Raw genomic sequence first — 22,975 nt, 5'->3', positions numbered from 1 at the left:
GTTTTCTTTTTCTCATCTGGTTGACCCCTTCTCTTTTGTATATATATTCATTCTTTAAATCATGTTTTATAGCCCTTGGTTTTAAGTACTAACTTTAAAACTGGTGACTCTTAAATGGTTATCTTCAACTTGGCCTTTCTTCTGCACTTCAGACCCTTCTATCCAATGGACTACCCAATATCCTATGTGTCTTTCTAACAAATATCTCACACTTAAGTTTAAAACTGAATTCGTGGCCTTCTTTCCCGATTCCTTCTAAATCTATTTCTTCCACAGTTCTCTCTGTCTTAAATAATGATAAGTCAATCAGCCAAAACTGTTCAGCCAAAACTTTTAGACTTACCTTTGATTCTTCTCTTTCTGACATACTTCACATCCAATCTACCAACAACCAGAATGACATTTAAAAACAGATGTTCGTCCTAACCCTGACTTACAAGGCCTTCATGATCTAGCCTCTTTCTCCATTTTCTCACTGTATTTACATATGCTTCTTTTTCTTGTTCACTCTGCTCCAACCATACTGGGCCCCTCGGTGTTCCTCAAACATATTAGGTACAATTTAACTTTCTTACTTGCTGTTTCCTCTGTCTGGAGTGATCTTCTACCAAATATTCTTCATTCTCTCAATTTGTTTAGGTCTTTACAAAAATATGTCCTTCCTTTGCTGATGAATCTACCCTCCATCCTAAAAAAAAATCTCTCGATACCCTTTGTCTATCTTAATTTTCCAAAGAACTTTCTTTGTTCTAACATATTACATATTTACCTAATTTTTGTTTTGTTTTGTTTTGTTTTTTGACTGCCTCCTACACAAGGAAAAATAAATACTCCATGACATGTGGATTTTTCAACACTTTGCCCCCATGCTTAGAATAGTATGCTTGTAATTGGCATATGGTAGACATTTAATAGACATCAGTTGATGAGTTGTCTGGAGGAGATTTATAAGCAAATAAATATGGGGGCCTTAGATTACATTAACCAAAGATGTCCTACTCAAATAAGAATTAATTTAAAAAATAAATTATCACCTCTTTTTCTGCATTGTGTAAGATGTTATTTGGTTTAATTTTCTCCTTTTTGAATGAGGCAAGCCCTGTGTTACAGCTCCTAGTTTGACTAGATGCCCCAAATATAGTTGTAACTTGAGTTTCTAAGAAGTGAGTGCATGAAACTAAGCAAGTTAATAAAAGCTTATATCTAGTTTTAACAAATCCCCCACACTTTATTTTATGCCTTATGAGTCTTTATTATTATTTCATTTTAGATGTCCCAGACTAGAAGGTGCTTGTACTCACAGCCCCTGCCAACATGGTGGCACATGTACGGATTACTGGTCATGGCAGCAGTGTCATTGCAAAGAAGGACTAACTGGGAAATACTGTGAAAAATGTATGTAAGCTTTTTTCTCTTTCACTGGAAATTATAGTAATCATGAAAAGTGTAAATATATGCACTTAAATATGTAATTATATTCAAAGAAATTTTCTCATTCTAAATGTTGAAAATAATAAATGGGTAACAATTAGAAACTATAGTGACATTTTACATTTATTTTTTTAACCTGAGGAAGAGTGATATTCTTTCAGAATTATTTACTAAGTTGTTAATTTCCATTTTATGAATTTATGAATTTAGCAAAGCTAATTTATAGGAATGCTATACAAATACAAGGCCAAGGACTATATTCAGGTTTGGGTCTAATATTGTCTGCCTTTAAGGAATATTTCTCCAGTAAATATTTTGTATGTGGTAGAAAAATGTAAATAATAAATGACTAAACACTGAGTTCAAACCATCATACAATGGCAGTATAATCTATTACAATTAAAGGTGATATTTGCATTTTAATTTACAATTATTAGAATTGGTTTTGAGTCTTACTTTTTAAATCTTTGTATAATTATTTGTTTTTTAAACCCTACTACTATTTTTTAATAAGACGTTAGAGGCGCTCAAGCCATCATTAGAACATGGCATTCTCTAATTTCAAGCTGTACATCCCACTAACTAACCCTAATGGAGTTTCTTCTAGAAAATTTGCCTTATTTTCAAGTATATGGTTAATACTCAGATCATTGCAGTTATTTGACCACTTCCCAAGGAGTCCTAATTATATTATAAGAATGAATATAAATTCATGATCACATTAAGGATATACTGTAGTCAAAAAGTTCTTACTAGCAGAAGATATAATCATATTGAATTAGTTAGGATAACATCAAAGCAACAAAAAAATATGTTGTCAGATAGTTTTTTTCATTAAGTAATGAGTATTTATAAGTAGGAATCCAGTTATGCCTGGAACATGAAATGAGTCATCGGCTTGAGAGATGTCTGAGGTTCTTTTTTTTTAATTGAGATATAATGCACATACTATAAAATTTAGCTCTATAAAGTATACTATTCAGTGTTGAAACCCTTTTGAGCTCATTTGCTTTATGTCTTTTCTTTAGCTATATTAACTGTTATGATAACAAACTTCTAAAGTTCAGTAGTGTGAACATTTTACCAAATTATGATAAATTATAATTATACATTACAGTTACTATTCAACATGATTATATGATGATTGCTAATAATAAAATTAATACAAATTAAGTATTTGTTCACTTCTTTGTCCAAATTTCTAACATGCTAGAGACTTATGATTACAAATCATTCAACTCTGAACACATTTATAAATTTTGGAAATAAAGTAACACTTATTATAAACACATTTGCAACTTCATGTTTTTAACAGGTGGTATCTCTATAAGTATTCATGATTTATATGCTATACCAAATATTTTTTTTAAATTTTTTTAATGTTTATTTATTTTTGAGACAATGAGAGAGAGAGTGAAAGCAGCAGAGGGGCAGACAGAGGAAGACACAGAATCTGAAGTGGGCTCCAGACTCTGAGCTGTCAGCCCAGAGCCAGTCGCAGGGCTCATACTCACGAACTATGAGATCATGACCTGAGCCAAAGTCGGACCCTTAACCAACTGAGCCACTCAGGCGCCCCTGCTATACCAAATATTTTATTGAATATTACCCAAATGATTGATTCTGATTTTGATTTAAGCATTTGAAATTACCTTTTACAGTAATTCAGAAATGGAATTTTTTTTTTCCCAAGAGGAGGATTGGGGAATATGGATTCCAAAAACCTGATATTTTATTGCCCTTTTTTATAATTTTTGTCACTTATAAAAACTTCTTCAGAAGCCAAATGGATGCATTCATTTTTCCCTTTCTTCGTTGCCTTTCAGCTATTACTCCTGACACTGCGTTATCATTAGAAGGCAAAGGGCGCTTGGATTACCACATGAGTCAGAATGAGAAGCGGGAATATTTGTTAAGACAGAGCATACGAGGTGCCATGTTGGAGCCTTTTGGTGTGAACAGTCTGGAAATAAAATTCAGAACAAGAAGCGAGAATGGCATTTTAATCCATATCCAAGAAAGCAGCAATTACACTACTGTGAAGGTAAGATAAAAGCTAATGGTGACTTCATTTGATTAGACCGCCTGCTGTGTCATGATTTAAATCACTTCGCCCATAATTTCTGTCCTTTTCTTTACAACCCATTAGAGTTCCGACTAATACCGGGCACTATTCCAATATCATCTATCTTAACTATTCCCCAGGCATTGGCCTGAGTAACAAAGATCTGAATGGTTTGCTTTCTAAACACTTTTGTCTTGGTTTAGAGTAAAGACCACTGCTAGGTAGGCCAGCATAGAAAGAATTTGTTGCAATCTATTTTGTCAAATAAAAATTTATATTGCTTTTCTTTCTCTACTTTTAAACAAAGTAAAACAAAAAGATAATGTGCTTTTGAAGTGAAAAAAAAAAGTTCCAGAAATTATTCCAAACACTGATATGTTTACATTAATTGGTGGGACAAGAATAAGAAAAAAACATTTTTAAGTTATCTGGCTTTATTCTGGAGCATATAGTCAATTAACTATCTAGGTAAACCCTGTGAAATTAAGTATCTTTGGAATTGTTGTAAGTTAAATTCCCCCTGACTTCCCCAAATAATTTCTAAAAACATTGTTTTTAAACATTCTGTTTTATGAGAACAATGCATTGATTTATCATTAGGCTTTTACATAATATTTTAAACTATAAATGATATGCTAACCCAGTGAATAATTTCCCAGGATATGCATTTTCCTTCAGCTTTTAGCTTCTTAATTCTAAGACTATTATATTAGTCTGCTTTCTTTCCCACAAATAAGACTTCACCTTTTAAATCATCAGTTTCTTTTGACTGATTTTGATTAATATCATTTTGATATTATAATTCCACTCATAATTTTTACATGAATTTTGGTAAATTCTGAAGAAAATAAACTCAGACATCCTGTATTCTCTTCACCTATAAATTAATATTTTGAACATTACTAAAAGCTTAGTTCATGAAGAAAAAAAGCAATATGCATAGAGAATTACTCCATTTAACTCACATATAATATTTAAAAATAAAACCGACATTCACCTCTGAACTTCAGCCTTTTTATTCTTAAAATTTCTCTCCATCCAAGTCAACTCTGGTTGTTATGCTGCATGCACATATCTTTAGGAAGTAGTACAAAAAATATTTTTAAAAATCTTAGTCCTCACAGTCCAGTCATTCCCAACTGTGGATGATTTTACCCTCTCTTCCCCCAAGGAGACATTTGACAATGTCTGGAGGCATTTTTTTATTGTCACAATGGGGAGGGGGTGCTACCAGCATCTAGTAAGTAGAGATCAGATATGTCACTAAATACCCTACATTGCACAACACAGCACCCCAAAACAAAGAAGGAATCTGGTCCAAAATGTCAATAGTGCCGAAGTTGAACAACTCCGCTCTAATCTAGTACAAAAGAACATCTTCCCGTTATAAGTTTACCTCCATATTCAACCAAGGAGCCCAGTTCAAAATTAATAAAGCTACTGCAAAACAAAGCATCTATGTCATTATATTATGATTTTATTTGGTGTTTATAATTTGTATTGGAAAGTGTATCAGAACCAAAGAAAGTGGAAGTACAGAAAGAAGTAAAGCTTCACAGTCTACAAGAAACACTTTTTGTATGCGTTGAGAGGCTTTGACATTGAGGTCTGTGCATTATCTGTTAAGCTGCTTCCAAGTCCTCGTGCCATTTAAATGACATATGAAATATTTCTGTACATTATCTCTTTAAGCCAAGAGATACAAAATACAATGTGGTTGAAGAAATCAGAGAGAGGATATTTTTTTTTCCTTAAGGAAGAAGCTGAATGTCAGGATCCATTTTTGTCACCATAAAATCTTGCATTTCCAACAGGACGGCAGCATTCAACTTCTCCAGATATTCTTACATTGGTAGCAAGCACTTAGAAAGAGATTTTTTTCCTGAAGGAAAAGTAAATGCTAATGAATAAAAATAATGACTAATGCAGACCAAAATGCACATTTCTTTTCTATGAATATTTTGAAAAGCAGCTTTTCAGAGATTAAGGGGGTTGGCAGGTAAAGTAAGTAGATTAAAAAACCAGTGAATAAAGAGAACAAAATAGACGGAAAGAGAATGGCTATTGTAAGTAAGCAGGCAAATTATTCGGATGACAGGAATACGATCTACTTGCACAGGCTAGGAAGGTAGTCAGAAAGAACTGTTTCTTTTCATTTAGTTTATCGGTGAGTAAGGCCCCTGGTTTTTTTCCTTCTTTCTTTTGGCTCAATTTCTGACAGTTTCTTTCTGACAGTTCCTTCCTTCCTTCCTTCCTTCCTTCCTTCCTTCCTTCCTTTATTTCTTCCTTTCTTTCTTTTGTTCTTCATTCTCTGCATCAATCCATCTTTCTTCTCTCTCTCACACACACACAAAGGAATCAAGATGATCATTTTGAACATAGAAAAGAGAGTTGGGTAAATGAGATTTCCAATGGTTTGGGGGGAGTGTCAAGAGTGAGTAGCAATAGCAATGTGAAGAGAGAGGAGAATATGTAGAATAGATAGAGTCTGTTCAGATAAAAAAGGCATTAGGTAGAGAGAATATTAGATTGAAAAACAGAAGGAAGCATACTCATGTCTAACTGTGCTGATGGTATATTTAAAGTGTTCTGCCAACCTCCCTTCTTTTATGGCATTTTGTGTATCTCCATATTTAGAGTTCTGTAATAATGTAAGATTACGGACTCTATTTCTGTTCCAAATCAATCCTGTTTTCTTGATGTGTAGTTTTTTGTTTGTTTGTTTGTTTGTTTGTTTGTGTTTATTTTTAAGTGGGGCTAAATGTATTGTACAGAGTTGGGATGAGGGATTCGGAGGTGTAGATCAAAAATAAATAAATAAATAAATAAATAAATAAATAAATCTATGGATAAATAAAACCAAGCAAAAATGAACATAAAAAGTGAGCATGATGTTTTGAAGTTAGGAAGGATGCAAGAGCTGAGTAGAGTATTAGTGGGGACAAGCAGAACATCAGGAATGTTACAATGGGCACTTAGGTTCTCGTTCACCCTACTCTATGGTGTATTCTAAAGACTCTCATCAGATTTGGTCAAATAGAAGGATGCCAGGGTTTGATCAGGTAGGAGGGAAACACAGTGCCGGGAGAGGGCTCTTCTCACGGCTTCTTTCCAAAAGGACTCTAGGTATCACCAATGACGGGCTGCTATTTTCAACGTGTGTTTCATGAGACATTGCTCACTTGATGAAATGTTATTGTCATTTAACCACAACTCTCTTTTCTTTTCCCATCTGAATTTGGTACTGAATTATATTACCATCTAGAGAGACTCTTTAAATAAAATCTTACAGTATGAGTAACGTATGTAAATGTGTTAGGCATATTTTCCACAGAGTAAAAATGAACTGACTTTTAGTTCTACCAGATGTGTTTGTTGCATGTAGAAATAGCATGTGATCCGGGTGACAAAATCACTGATCCATCCATTCATTCCTGTCATTTGATACACAGTGCCACTTCATCCCCCAGCCCAGGCACCAGCTCTGTCTGGCAGCATGATGGGATTATGCTCTCTGAACCAAATGTTCATGTTGCCTCATAAATTATTTCATTTTCTAAAGTGTCTCCTCAGAATACTGGAAACTTGGTAGCTGGAAACTGGAGTAGGAGCATCCTGTTACCCAATGTTCTACTGGGCAAAGTCAAAGAAACCAAATATCCCTTAGATAAATTGTAAAAGGCAGTCTAAGTGAAGACTTTCCCAGACACCTCATTATTAAGAATTCACTCATAATTTTCATCTGAATAAATGATATAAACAATAGGCATGTTTTCTTCTAAAATTCCAGTGCATAATAGATAACATATAAAAGAATTTCTTTTTGTCTATTTTTCCAACTATGTTTCATTTTTGCCTAAGCATTGATGCTTCTTTTTTTGCAAGTAGTTTTAACATTTTTTGATCACTGTGGACCATTTACTAAACTGATTGATTCTCTATACTTGCCGTTGTGATTAAATTATAAGTAATTACAAAAAGGTATATTTTACTTATCTTGAAATGGGTTTTCACTCCATTATTATCTCAGCTGTGTTCCAGAAAATAATTTTAGGCATCTTAAAAAATTAGGTATAAATATAATAACAACTTGAAAACTATTAAAACTATTAAATATGAAGGTATATGTTACCTAAATTTGTAGGGGAAGTATGGGTAAGTATACTCTGATATAGCCAGACTCTTCAGCTAGCCTGTTAGCTTTCAGTTGATCAATATTGTAAGTTTCATTTCGTTTCTATTCTATTTTTACTCAAGCACATCATAGCTTAATTGTACATTATTTTAATACATTTTACAGATTAAAAATGGCAAAGTACATTTTACATCAGATGCAGGAATTGCTGGGAAAGTGGAGAGAAATATTCCTGAAGTTTATGTTGCAGATGGCCACTGGCATACTTTTCTAATCGGAAAAAATGGAACAGCCACAGTACTGTCCATCGACAGAATATATAACAGAGATATCATCCACCCTACACAGGATTTTGGTGGCCTCGATGTACTCACTATATCTCTTGGAGGAATTCCACCCAATCAAGCTCATCGAGATTCCCACACAGGTAAAAACTGCTTGCGTTGAGCAAAGGAAAGGTAAAATTATTCCTATAAAAGTAGTTGGACTTCTGATAATATCCATTATGACTATTCTAAGTCTCTCATAACTATCTTTAAGAAGTCTATAATAGGGGCACCTGGGTGGCTCAGTCGGTTAAGTGTCCGACTTCGGCTCAGGTCATGATCTCGCAGTTTGTGGGTTCAAGCCCCATGTCAGGCTCTATGCTGACAGCTCACAGCCTGGAGCCTGTATTCAGATTCTGTGTCTCCCTCTCTCTCTGTCCCTCCCATGCTCACTCTCTCCTTCGCTCTCTCTTTCTCTCAAAAATAAATAAAACAAACAAAAAAAAAGTCTATAATAAACTATTGGTCATCACTTAGTTTATTTTAGTCATTTACATTTGTTCTACCAAGTTCATAATTCATCCCATGGTTCTTCCCTTGTCCACCAAACATTTATTTATCCATTCATTCATGTGTCCATTCACATGGCAGATATTACTGAGCCCTGTACTTGGCATTGGGAGTACAATGGTGGGCTAAATAAATAGCTACTCTCCTCATACAAAACATGGCCAAGTAAGGAAGGCAACATTGATCAAACCATTATACAACTAGATGTATTATTTTAAAATATGAAAAAGGATGTGAAGAAGGAATATAGAATTCTAAGAGATTTCCAAAAAATGAGAAAGGGAAATTTCCATGGGAAATTGACTATTGGTACTTAAAATGAACTGTGAAGATGAAGATGGGAGAGTATGAAAGATTAATTTACATTGATAGGAACTTAACAAAAAGTAGATAAAAATCATAGAACATGACCTATTAGCACATTGGAGACTGATGTCATCAGGTAATGAAGGAAGTTGAAGAATGAAGCAGGGCCTCCTAGACCATGTTGCATTTTTGGGTTTACTCTCAGGACAGTGGGAAGTCAATAAAAAATTTATGTTAGGAGTGTCAAGACTAGACAGGTAGCGATATTAAAGATCTTCCAGGTTACAACATGGAGAATGCATTGGTGGAGACAAGAGTGGGCTTGCATAAATTAGCTGGGATGATACTGCAGTGATCTAGGCAAGGTATTATGTGAGTTCTGACTAGTGTGGTGGCAGAGGAGTTTAGACGGAAGTAAATGGGGAAGAAATTTTTTTTAGGAATTAGAGTAAATCAAACTGTTGATGATCGTGGTGAAATTCAAGACGGTTTCTGACCTGTCAACTAAAAAAAGGGCAGCACCAATGAAAGAGGAAACTGCAGAGCAGTGGAGAGAGAAGCCTGTCTATGGGAAATATCAAAATGGTGGTTTGGGACACCTGGCGTTTGCACCACCTTTGAGAAAGACTTTTGGATAGATGGGCTATAATCAGGAATGGACACCAGCTGGAAATACATGTTAAGAGTTAGCAGAGTCAAGCAAGTAACTGATGTACTGGTCATGGATGTGATAACCTAACATGAAGGGGTAGATTAAAAAGAAAGCCTGGAGCCTTAGCTTGAGCAACTCTAGGAGTCAGTGGTTGATGAGAGGAAAATGAAACATGAAAGAGACTAAGTCATAGAAAAACAATCTGTAGAGTAGGAACAAAAGTAGATGTTACAGAACCTTATGGAAAAAGTGTATCAGGGATGGAAATGTCACTAAGGTGGAAGGATATATCAAATACGAAGATAATTGGAAAATGCAGGGGAGGGTGATGGACTTAAGGCACAAAAGTATAAGTTCAGGTCACAAGTTGTTCTTATATACTTAGCTTATTTTAGAATATGGATGATAATTCATTTGGATGTTTTAAGAAACAAGCCGAAGTAGATCATACTCTTTTGTTAGTATCAAAATCAATTCTTGGGCTCTGGGACAGGGGCATTAGCAATATTAACACACTCAAGTTCAACAAAGAGTTTCTCAACCTTAAGAAATAATAATAATTACTACCCTCTAAAGAGCCATTTAAGATATGTTTTCCTAACTCTGCCTGTCCCACCTCATGAAGCGTTCATGCCACAGTTATACTCTATAGCCGCCCTCTAGATGACCGCAAACCATTGTAATACCTAAGATTTTCCCTTTGCTCTTCAAGAACTTATGTTCAACTCCTTGGGAGCAGTATCACCTCCATTGAGAATGCATGATCTAATGATTACAACTATTAGCCTAGGGGCACCTGGGCGGCTCAGTGGGTTAAACAACTGACTCTTGATTTTGGCTCAGGTCATGATCTCAGGGTCATGGGATCGAGCTCCATGTCAGGCTCTGCATTGGGCATGGAGCCTATTTGGGATTCTCTCTCTCTCTCTGCCTCTGCCCCTCCTCTGCTTGCACTGTCTTTCTTTCCCTTTAAAAATATTTTTTAATTTTAAAAAATTGAGAAAAAAGCTATTAACTTATTTTTTGTTCTTTATAAGTTTTTTAAATACATTTTATTTCTATGTATGCAATTCTTGATATATATATACTATAAAAATAAGACAAATAGATAATCAAATTAATAAAAGAGGGAGTAAAAGAAAATCTAGCCTGTCTGAGTCATTTATAAATTTTCAGAAAGAGCAGTATCTGAGCAATTCTCTTCATACTTTTGTCATGGGAATCTTATATATCTTACTAAGTTATGTCATAAGACACGCAGAGTTATTGACTTTGGACTGGCTGATGGCTCTGAGACTGTGGTTTCTTAGCTCTTGTGATGTGATTGGGAGGCTTCTTTTTACCACAGCTCAATGGTGCAGTGTTTTAAATGCAGCATTTTCTCTAAAATTCCTTACTGCTCCTTCTCCCCCCTACAGGTTTTGATGGCTGCATTGCCTCTATGCTGTATGGTGGAGAAAGTCTTCCTTTCAGTGGGAAGCATAGCTTGGCCTCCATCTCTAAGACGGACCCCTCAGTGAAGATTGGCTGTCGTGGCCCGAACATCTGTGCCAGCAACCCCTGCTGGGGCGACTTACTGTGCATTAATCAGTGGTATGCCTACAAGTGCGTTCCCCCTGGAGATTGTGCCTCCCACCCATGCCAGAATGGGGGCAGCTGCGAGCCGGGCCTGCACTCTGGCTTCACATGTAGTTGCCCAGAGTCCCACACAGGGAGGACCTGTGAGACGGTGGTGGCTTGTCTTGGGGTCCTCTGTCCTCAGGGGAGAGTGTGCAAAGCTGGAAGCCCTGGAGGGCATGTCTGTGTTCTGAGTCAGGGTCCCGAAGAGATCTCCCTGCCTCTGTGGGCTGTGCCTGCCATCGTGGGCAGCTGTGCGACAGTCCTGGCCCTCCTGGTCCTGAGCCTGATTCTGTGTAACCAGTGCAGGGGGAAGAAGACAAAAGACCCTAAAGAGGAGAAGAAACCGAAGGAGAAGAAGAAGAAGGGAAGCGAGAACGTTGCTTTTGATGACCCAGACAATATCCCCCCCTACGGGGACGATATGACTGTGAGGAAGCAGCCCGAGGGGAACCCTAAGCCAGATATCATTGAGCGGGAAAACCCCTACCTCATCTACGATGAGACTGATATTCCCCACAGCTCAGAAACCATCCCCAGCGCCCCTTTGGCTTCGCCGGAGCAAGAGATAGAGCATTACGACATCGACAACGCCAGCAGCATCGCCCCTTCAGACGCGGACATCATCCAACACTACAAGCAGTTCCGCAGCCACACACCTAAATTTTCTATCCAGAGGCATAGTCCCCTAGGCTTTGCGAGGCAATCCCCCATGCCCTTAGGAGCAAGCAGTTTGACTTACCAACCTTCATACGGTCAGGGTTTGAGAACCAGCTCCCTGAGCCATTCAGCTTGCCCAACCCCCAACCCCCTGTCTCGACACAGCCCAGCCCCTTTCTCAAAGTCCTCTACTTTCTATAGGAACAGTCCCGCCAGGGAATTGCATCTTCCTATAAGAGATGGAAATACTTTGGAAATGCATGCTGATACCTGCCAACCTGGCATTTTCAACTATGCCACAAGGCTGGGAAGGAGAAGTAAGAGTCCTCAGGCCATGACCTCTCACGGTTCTAGACCAGGGAGTCGCTTAAAGCAGCCAATTGGGCAGATTCCTTTGGAATCTTCCCCTCCGGTAGGACTCTCGATTGAAGAGGTGGAGAGGCTAAACACCCCTCGCCCTAGAAACCCAAGTATCTGCAGTGCAGATCACGGAAGGTCTTCTTCAGAAGAGGATTGCAGAAGGCCATTGTCCAGAACAAGGAACCCAGCAGATGGCATTCCAGCTCCAGAATCTTCTTCTGATAGTGACTCACATGAGTCTTTCACTTGCTCAGAGATGGAGTATGACAGGGAAAAGCCAATGGTATATACTTCCAGGATGCCCAAATTATCTCAAGTCAATGAATCTGATGCAGATGACGAAGATAATTATGGAGCCAGACTGAAGCCTAGAAGATACCATGGCCGAAGGGCTGAGGGAGGACCTGGGGGCACACAGGCAGCAGCACCAGGGGTTGCTGACAACACACTGCCCTTGAAACTTGGGCAGCAAGCAGGGAATTTCAACTGGGACAACCTTTTGAACTGGGGCCCTGGCTTTGGCCATTATGTAGATGTTTTTAAAGATTTGGCATCTCTCCCAGAAAAAGCAGCAGCAAACGAAGAAGGCAAGAATGGGACAGCTAAGCCCGTCCCCAAAGATGGGGAATCAGAGCAGTATGTGTGAACTTTATGTACTGGCATTGGAAAAACAGAAAAACAAGGAACACTCAAACCGTTATAAGGTTGCCGACGAAGGGGTATTCCATTTGCGAAAGAGGCCAGTATGGACTGGTGTTGGAGGGAAACTTTAAAAAATAATAACCACAATGCTGCTGAAACAGACTCCAAACAAGTCTTTAATTTAAATATGCTTGGTTGAATTTCTTTTCCTGCATGCATCGTATTTTGTAACTAGTCATGTGGCATGCAGCGTTCGGAAAGTTTTTTTCTTATTTACCAATGTTTGATTTGTGATTTTTGAAATGAATACCGTTGCCATTGCAGAAATGAATTTGTGCTTTCACAGTGGGGTATGTGTATTGTTTCCATTGTGTTATCATCCTTATGTTTTGCATTGCAAGATCCTTGGGGTTTAACCAATCCTTGTAAAGTGTAGAAAGAGCCTTCCTCTTCTTGAATGAAAGACTAAGTATTAACACTTTCCAGAGCTGTAGATTCCATATTTGATGTTGCTCAGAAATGTCTGATATTTGAGTAGGTTTTACATGACAGTGGGTACTAAAATGAAGTCATTTTGTTCAGCACTTTAGAAGTTTCTTACAAAATTGTGTTAAAACTTGCGAATCTCTCTCTCTCTCTTGCTCTCTCTCTCTCTCTCTCTTTTTGTGAACAATTATGGTCATCTGACTTTCATCAGGCTTCCAATAGGAACAAAATGACTGCTTATTATCCTTAGAACACTGCTCCCTTCCTACCGTGGAATGATGTTCTCAGCAGCGCTTCTCAGAGACACTTTTAGAAGTTATTTATTGAACAATGTTCTATGCTTTTAAAATTTTAAAGAATCGACCTAAAGAAAGCCTATGATTGGACTTTTCAGCCATTTGAAGTTTACCCCAAGTACCCAGTTTTTATAATTTATATAAAGTCAAATTTCAACTCTTCTTTCTTTCTGTCATTTTGTAGATCATTTTTTAATACAGTGTAAAAACTTTTTTTTACACCTAAGCTGTGTTTTTGATACTGATATTTTCCTATGCTGAAAAGTTTTCTTACTTTCAGGGAAGGTAAGAAAATACTTTTTTTACATTTGTTACTTATGTAACGTTCATATTTTTCACATTTTGATATTTGTAACATACTGTATGCTTTCTACTTGTAAATGCCAACAATAGAATTAAAATATTTATTTAAAATACTTTGCATTCACAGTGTATTTTCATCTTTCTTTACTCTTTTACTCCCAACCTGAATAATCTCTACTTGTCAACAGGGGTATTGCAAGTTGAACTACAAACGAGAAGCATCATTTTCTTTTAAAAAACCTGAGTATGGATAATTGCCAGAGCAGATATTTTAAGGTCATGTTAGTACATTCCTACCTGTCAGAGTTCTTGAAATTCCCTGGAGCCTAATGAGTCTAGACGAGGTTGGGTCTTTGGGGATTAAGTTTGTTATGAACCTGGTTTAAGCCTTCAGGCAATAAATGTTTGGACATCCCCAGCAGAGTATGCTCACTCAAGGCTAGCTTTAGACCAGGCTTAGAGTTTTAGGAACAGCAATGAATTAAAGCTAATTATGGAAAAATGTCTGGCTCTCATTTTCTCCAAGGACCCTGCCCCAAATTTTCTAGGTCGGATGGTGGGTCAGAAAAATGACACTGATATCTCTGCTACACATACCTGTGTTTAATTTATTGATCACTCTGCTGCATAAATTCTAAACACATTTTTACATGTTATCCTGGCCAAGACAAACCTCTACTTTTAAGTAGTCACCAAGAGTGAAACAATTCAGAAGGGACTAGTCCAGAACAAGATTCATTTGTGTACAAAGAGTTGCATCTGAAATAATTGGATTTCTGCAAATTGCCTCACAATCTCAGAACTTTTTGCTATTAAATATCTGCGCCATAGCGAATATTTGTTCAGAATATTATCCGCTAACGTTGGCTGTGCTGTATTGAAAATTTTAGCAATATGTAAAAGTTTTTAGTGCATGAAATACGTAAACGATTTAGTAAGTACAGTATTTTTAAATTAATACCAACAGATTGAGATACATGCCAGAATTATTTTGTCATTTAATAATGACGAGATTATTTTTTTGTTTCAGAATAGGAAATAAAATGTGGGTTTAATCGAAATTATAACATTCCTACAGTGTAGTTTAGAGACTGAGTGTAAGACACTAATCTAATTTTCTTTCTTTTTTTTTTTTTTTGTCACCTGTGATGAGCCAACATGTTTTAGTATCTTTTTATGAATTTTAGTATTATGAACCAACTATGTGCCAAATATGGGAATATGCTGATTGCTTTGAGTAACTCAAAACAGAATACTTTTCTTTTCTCAAGAAACTCTGAAGCAGCTTAAGATGTCCTCAAGGATATAAATGCTGTAATTGAGAACAGAGCTAAAAGCAAAAATGATAACCATCATTATAGCTAAGGGTTAAGGCCTCCGAACATGATGCCAAGATACTGTATTCTAATTCTCTAAGAGTTCTTTGTGAGATAGAGAATTATTATTCCTTTGATTAATCAATCCCAATTTTGGAATAAGATAAGATTTTTATAAGAAAACTTCTAGTCTTTGGTTCCGCTTAAAAATCTTTTCCACTGAAGCAAGAACAATACTTGGAGCAAAACAAATCAGAAATGAATGGAATGAACGTCTCACTTGAAATAGAGTTTAATACTTACTTTACTGAACTACAGAAGTGACAGAACATGCACTGTGGTGAATGTGGGGAGGGATTATAGGCAAACTGACAAGGTAAACACCCTCTAAAATTAACGGTGAGTAGTGAGCTGCACGTTCACGTGTAAAAATCATGACCTCAGAATTTTATTCAGCCCCTGCAATAGTTTATTGAATGGCCTGGAATACAGTCTTTGTTTTTGGGTCTCTTCCTGCAACTGTGTTGTGGAGAACAGCACTTTCTTTCAGTGCTGAAATGCACACTGAAAATGCCTCCATGAGCACCATGTCAGGAAAAGCACGTGACCGCGCAAGACCCATGGGTTTAGAGTGGCAACACGGCCCAGGTCTCTGATCACTTAGCTCTTGCTGTTGCTGTTGTTTTCAAGGCTGTTTCTGGAAATTTCTAAATTGGCTAATATCATCAATAGTTTATCAGATCAATTAAAATCAATTTAAGGAAATGAAAGATCAAAAGGGCCTGGAGCACTTCTGTCTTACATGTCATTGTCACAATGTTTACCAACATCAAGGCTGATGAGAAATATAACTGGCCTAAACCACTGAAAGTTATGCCCCTTTTAAATATTTTATTTATAATGGAAAATAAAATATATCATTACGTAATTTTAACATTCCATCTAAGAATAAAGCACTATTTTCACTAAAATGCTTTTATTATTTTTTTGAATTCAACATTATAGTAAAATTAATCTGCAATAAGTGAAAATGACTTCAAAATTTTGAATTGGCAATGCAGCAATCCACTTTTTCCCTATTTTATGTTATAGATTTAATTAAAAAATTTTTTTAATGTTTATTTAGTTTTGAGAGATGGAGAGAGATAGAACCTGTGTGGGGAAGGGGCAGAGAGAGAGGGAGACACAGAATCTGAAGCAGGCTCCAGGCTCTGAGCTGTCAGCACAGAGCCTAACGTGGGGCTGGAACCCACGAACCGTGAGATCATGACCTGAGCCAAAGTCAGATGCTTAACCGACTGAGCCACCCAGGTGCCCCTGTTATAGATTTAATTTTAAAAGGACTAACGTTTCAAGATGACTGAATTTACATTCCCCTAGGAAAAACAAGACTAGAGATAAAATATATTTTAGCATATATGTATTAGAGCTTTCAGTCTGAAATAAAAAGTCTAAATTAATTTAGTAAATACTCCTTAAAGATACTTTGTGTGAAATGTCACATCATTAATATATATGGTAACTACTACTGAGCCAAGCCAGTAGTTTTAACAGTTTATCAGTCCAAAAGGTATACACCAGTGTTATACATGAGTTCAATATTTTCATTTATTTTTTAATTAAAAATTTTTAAGGTTATTTATTTATTTTGCGAAAGAGAGAGAGAGAGAGTACGGAGGGGCAGAGAGAGAGACAGAGACTCCTAAGCAGCCTCTGCAGCTGTCAATGAAGAGACTGATGCAGGGCTCAAACTCACAAACCATGAGCTTATGACCCAAGCCCAAATCAAGAGTCAGACACCTTTGGGGCTCCCGGGCAGCTCAATCGGTTAAGTGTCCGACTTCAGCTCAGGTCATGATCTCGTTGTCTGTGGGTTCGAGCCCTGTATCGGTCTCTGTGCTGAGCTCAGAAACTGGAGCCTGCTTCAGATTCTATATCTTCCTCTCTCTCTGACCCTCCCCCTCTGGCATTCTGTCTCTAAAAAATAACTACACATTAAAAAAGAAATTAAAAAAAAAGAGGCAGATGCTTAACAGAGTGAGCACCCCTAAAATTTTCATTCATTGTTAATGAGGGAAAAGGCATTAGGTTCCAATAAATTTTGGTGTGTATGAATAAATACCAGTAATTCTCTCCTAACATAATCTATGTATCTATGATAATCATTGCAAATAAATATATTCTGGCCTAAAGACCATGAAGTACAATATTCTCCCTCAACAGAGAAATTAAGTGAGATATAAAAGGTCAGGGTCCTGGGAAAATCTATTTAATCACAAGTAGTAATTAGTGCCCTTTGCATGCCAGGCACTCCTCTAAATCATGGGATAAAATAGTGAAGACAACAGACAAAGCACCTTCCTCTATGGAACTTACATTCTAGTAAAGGAGAGAGACAATACATAAATGCAGCAATAATTATAGACTGTGGGATCTAGTGAAAACAAGTGCTAGAAGGTCAACTGAAGCAGGCAAAGGGCTAGATACTGACTTGGGAATGTGTAGGCTATTTTAGTCGGGTTGATCAAGGAAAACCTTTCTGGAAAGATGACGTTTGAGCAGAAAGCTGAATGAGGCAGAAGAGCAAGTCATGGGTTCTCATGGATATTGCTGCTGCAGGTAGGGGCAATGGCATGGGGAAGCCCAGAATAGGAGAACATTCCATGTTAGAGGAGCAGCCAGAGAGTCAAGGGCCAGATGTTTGTCTACACATCAGCAAAGGCTGCACCACAAAAATCTTAGGGATGAACAGTCAAAAATAAGAATAATAATTCAAAACAGTCCCAGAAAGTTTACCCAGAGAGGTTACCATTGAACCAAATCTTCGTATATGTGCATTATCTTGCAAAATAAGAGCCTCTCTAAATGCAAAGTAGATCCTGAGAAAGTGTGTATGACCTCATTCTGCACTGGTGCCTAAGATCCAGAAGACAAAAGGAGAGACATGTATAACTGAGATAAATGTCTATGCTAACATTGATTGATTCATGCTATTCTCAGGGATGAAGCCAAATGTGTAGACATATCCACAGGAAGTGTGTTAAGATGTCTGAAAATAAGGCAGTCTGCTTCCTTATTGCTGAGACTTTAACATATCCAAAGTATGAGATATCTACTGATTAGAATTCCAGAAAATTTAATTTTAAAAACTGACTTCTATTTTTGTGAAGTGGCTCATTTGCAAGAAAAATTTTTCAAATAAAACAAGACTTATATTGGTGGGGAGTGTGATGGCAAATAAAATATCTCTAAGACACAGTGATAAATCTGTGTCTGAATTCAAGTTAACTAAGGCTTGTCCAAATGTCTCGTACTGAGTCTTTGTTGTAAGTGAAGTTAGCCTTCATCTTTGCAACACTAATACAACTTTTTTCAAATTCAAGTGAAGTGTGATGCACTAGGATTAAGACTTAAAGTCATACTTTTGCCATTTACCATAAAAACTCTTGGATGAAGTCTTTTCATGTAGTGTGCAGTGTGCATATGCAGACTCATAATTACATTAGGATTCATGTAGGCGATTCTGACCAATGTGTAACTCACATCATATAGGTAAGCTAAGGACTCTTTGCCCATAATAATGGAATATGCTGAGTAATGACAGACTCTTCATACCCTCATGCAGTGTGTGATATGTTCAAGATAGATACACTGAAATCATTTGTGAGAGAATCTCCATATCTGAAGAACTGTAATTAAAACAAAAAGACGGGGCGCCTGGGTGGCGTAGTCGGTTAAGCGTCCGACTTCAGCCAGGTCACGATCTCGCGGTCCAGGAGTTCGAGCCCGGCGTCAGGCTCTGGGCTGATGGCTCAGAGCCTGAAGCCTGTTTCCGATTCTGTGTCTCCCTCTCTCTCTGCCCCTCCCCCGTTCATGCTCTGTCTCTCTCTGTCCCAAAAATAAATAAACGTTGAAAAAAAAAATTTAAAAAAAAAGACCCCCAGAATATTTAAAAGCACAGTTAAAAAAATGCACGCATAAAGGCAGATAATTTCCAGGTGGCCCATTTTGGATACTTCTGGTTTTATCAGTTCATGAATCAATGTACCAAACCCTCAAATCAGGTTGCAAAGTATAAAGTACAGTCATCCTGGTATTCTGGCAGAAAGTTAGGATCTTAATCTGTGTGCCATTTTAGCCCAAATAAAATAACCAACAATGCACTAAGTTCTCTGGCAATGTCGCTGAGTTCCAGATTTCAAATTGAAACCATATTGTGTATGGTGCAGACGTTGCTTAAAATAAGATTCCATTTTGCTCAAGCGATCTGTTCACTCGGGTGACCCTTCTCTTCCATTATTCACACGGTCTTGGGTCAGAGCGCCGCCAAAAACAGAGTTTTATCGATATACCTGACTTTGAAGTCTAAAGTGATACATCTAGGGAAATATCTCTTTAGAAATGCAATATGAATAAGGCAATGAGTGCAGCATAACCTACTCCAGAAATGGGTTAATTCTTCTACAGCTGTAAGTAAAAAGGAAACAAAGCTATCATGTACTGAAACGGGTAATTCTAGTCGGAAAGTCACATGATGAAATGGACTCTTCATGGGAACCTGATACATTTGGGAAATAAATTTGGATAAATAGAAAATGGAAAACAAAAACAAAAACAAAAGAAAACAAAACAACAACAACAACAAAAAAAACACAACAAAACAAAACAAAAACTCACCTGCCCTCTTTTGCTTTGGAAAACTGCCATCAAGAAACTTTGGCTGTCAGTCATGTGCTATATAACAGGAAACCATTAATGTCTTAAAAATATTTCTTCTAACCCGTGCAAAAAGCTTACGATAGCAGATGCTGCATACAGGGATACCTGGATCTGGAGGTGAATCAAAACCAGAAGTTTTTATTCTTTTAAGTTTTTAGACAGTGAGTACGTAATAATGCCCTCTGATAGAGGGTGGTTCGGGCTGTCAGTATTATAGCATAGAAAAAAAGTACATTTGCATTTGAAATCTTCTTAATTTATACAGCTTCAGATCAGAACAGAATGAGTCCAAGAAATGCTCAACAGATTTTAAAGTGGCAAAATCAATTATCTATAATTTATAGGCAGCTTTCTGTACAAATTAAGGCCCAATCCCTGGCCATTCTGCATTTAATGCACTTATAAATAGATATTTGTGGAACATCAAATTGAAAGCATAACTACTCCCTGGAAATTAGCCTGTGAGTCTTGGTGATGCATGCAGTTTTTAATTTGCTCAGCTCTGTGCATCCAGCACTGGGAAGAACTAAGCAAACGAGGTGATTTTTGTCTTCAAGAAACTTGCATCTGGTGACTAGACTGTCCCTTTTCCAAAATACTTAAAAATCTGCATAGCTCTGCTTTCAGAGAATAATGTCAATATTTTCAAAGAAATTTCTATTTGTACTCATGTATGTTCCACATGCAGTCTCTTGGATATCCAATATAATCAATAACTTCTTGAACTTTGACAATCTATTGCATCTTCAAAAGTAACAAAATAATATGGTTAGTGACTTTTAAAGAAAATTTTAGGCAAGTTACCAATATTTTTCAGCAATTCCTACATTGCCTATTTAGGTTAGACTTAGTTGATATACTTGGTATTTGAAAGCTATTGCCCTGAACTAATATCAACTTTGTTCTTTCATCTATGTATTTTGAAGCTAGTTGATTTGTTTTTAGAACTGTACTTTTTCACAAACTTTGGTGTCATCCTCAGTAAAAAATATGTGAGGCTATCCACATGCAGCATGTTTTTCTGTTTGTGGTAAATAGGACTGAAGTATAATTTGGGTAAAATTACTGAATAAATTACCTCTGACAAGTTGTCAAGCTATCTCAAAGTTCCTTTGCTTTCCAATTCCGATCCTTTCAATTTTCCATTTTAATTTTTCTGGCCCCTTTCAAATTGTCATAGGATTCATTTATGGCTATGTTTGTAGAAAGAAGGCAGTCAAAACTGTGAGGAAAAAGAGTAATCAAATGATTCATGTTTTTCTTGACTTTTTTTTTAAACCGTATTATTTTTTTCTAAGTAATCTGAAAAGACTGCATAAAATAACTCTATGTGCCCTGCTTTTTCTGTAAATTTTCTCTAGAGCATTCATTATTTCATATGATATAGTTCAAGGTTTTCATTGGAGCAAATTTCATATCCCCTAAAAGGTGCTGCATTTAATAACTAGCAAAAATTTTTTATAGACTCAATTATCATATGAGATGATCAAAAAATAGCATTTAATTTTGTCAGAGCATAAATGTTGCCATTATCATTAATGTTACAAAACAAATGAAATAAATCTTAAATATTGAATTCTACCACAAATACATTTTAGAGTAATAACTGATTGCTACAGTTTGAAAGTATTCATTAGAGAATTTGGTTTCATTTTATGGCCCTAGAAATCTTAGCTATATTTTGTTAATGAGGAGCAAAGGCCAATAACAAAGTCTTATTATTCTTAATAATAGTCTTATTAATAATTAACAAGATTAATAATCAATTAATAAAATTAATAATAATTCTTATTAATAATACTCTGTAACAAAGACAACACACAGAATAATGAATGGGGTGTCCCAGAGCAACCTGAAGTAAGAAACATTTTGCCTCTATTATCAAACATTGAAAAAGAAAAGTCAAAGTGTTTAAAATGTTGTCTCTTACAATGTTTCCTAGTAAAACTTTTGGGAGAATTGAGAATTTTGAGGCAAATTCAAAGACAATTACAAAACTACTAACTTAGTGTTCATTAACCTAAGATTACCACTTTAATAATTCCTCTAATATAAAAATTGTTACAAAAATCAAGATTATGAGCAAGATTAGTTTAAAAAGGAAGTAAAAGTAGTAAACCTAACAATCTAAATATGATATCTTATGACTACAACTCTTTGATAGCACATGCAGACACAAATTTATACATACTTAAATGAAGCAAATTGTGACTTTTTCAAAATTGAGTCCTTTTGAGTATTTTTGACAATTTGATATCACTGAGACTTGAGGAAATATTCTAATAAATACAGATTTAAAGAGAATGACTTTGCAGTTAGCATGCTGAATGTCCTTTTAGTTCCAAAAGGCTATGATGTGACTAGGAAGTTACTGATGGGTTGGTTAAAGAAGGCCTCTCTAGAGTGACCATTGAAGCAGTGACTTACCTCTCACAGAGGCAGACATAGGAACAAAGCCCTCGCCATCAGCCTAGTCCCATGTCTGGGAGCTGAAAAGGGCCAGGGTCTGTGCATTGTGGCAAGGGACCAAGAGGGGCTCCAAAGAAGGAAAGAAGAGAAGCCACATTCAATACCACAAAGGCTTGTGGTGATGCTCATGGGTCTCCTCTCTAAGCTATTTTATAATTTTTAATGTTTTTATTACTTATTTTTCAGAGAGGGAGAGAGAGAGACAGAGAGAGAGAGATAGAGACAGACAGACAGAGACAGAGACAGAGACAGAGACAGAGAATGAGAGGGGGAGGGGCAGAAATAGAGGGAGACACAGAATCCAAAGCAGGCTCCAGGCTCCCAGCTGTCAGCACAGAGCCCAATGCAGCCTTCAAACTCAGAAACTGTGAGACCTGAGCCGAACTCTGACACTTAACCGACTGAGCCACCCAGGTACCCCCTCTCTAAGCTATGTTAAATGTTGGCAAAACAGACCATTTAATCCCAGCTTTAACTTTAGTTGCTCAAAATAACATTTTTTTTTAACATTGGAAGATACAGGGAAGGTTTTGATAACACAGATTTATGGTATTAGGCTTACAAGAAACGTGACAAGCAGGGAATTCAAGAATCAGCTATTGACATATATCTTTTTTGAGGAATGAGCACTGGGAACCCTCAATGAAAGCATGTTTCTTCCACACACTCACTGAATATTCAT

The 22,975-nt window shown here is 36.7% G+C and overlaps 1 protein-coding gene across 1 annotated transcript in view; it reads left to right on the top strand.

The window, feature by feature from the left end:
* Positions 1-13,902, top strand: part of FAT4 (FAT atypical cadherin 4) — a 175,353-nt gene extending 161,451 nt beyond the window's left edge. The window contains exons 14-17 of the mRNA XM_043568869.1: positions 1,271-1,395; positions 3,258-3,475; positions 7,797-8,058; positions 10,844-13,902. Of these exons, the coding sequence (XP_043424804.1) occupies positions 1,271-1,395; positions 3,258-3,475; positions 7,797-8,058; positions 10,844-12,708 (2,470 nt within the window). The 3' untranslated portion in view covers positions 12,709-13,902. The remainder of the gene's footprint in view (positions 1-1,270; positions 1,396-3,257; positions 3,476-7,796; positions 8,059-10,843) is intronic.
* The last annotated feature ends 9,073 nt before the right edge of the window (positions 13,903-22,975 follow it).

The sequence above is a fragment of the Prionailurus bengalensis genome, chromosome B1, assembly GCF_016509475.1.
Source record: "Prionailurus bengalensis isolate Pbe53 chromosome B1, Fcat_Pben_1.1_paternal_pri, whole genome shotgun sequence".
In the NCBI taxonomy this organism is placed as follows: Eukaryota; Metazoa; Chordata; class Mammalia; order Carnivora; family Felidae; genus Prionailurus; species Prionailurus bengalensis.
The sequence above is the reverse complement of the archived record's forward strand: the minus strand, read 5'-3'. Positions and strand labels throughout refer to the sequence as shown.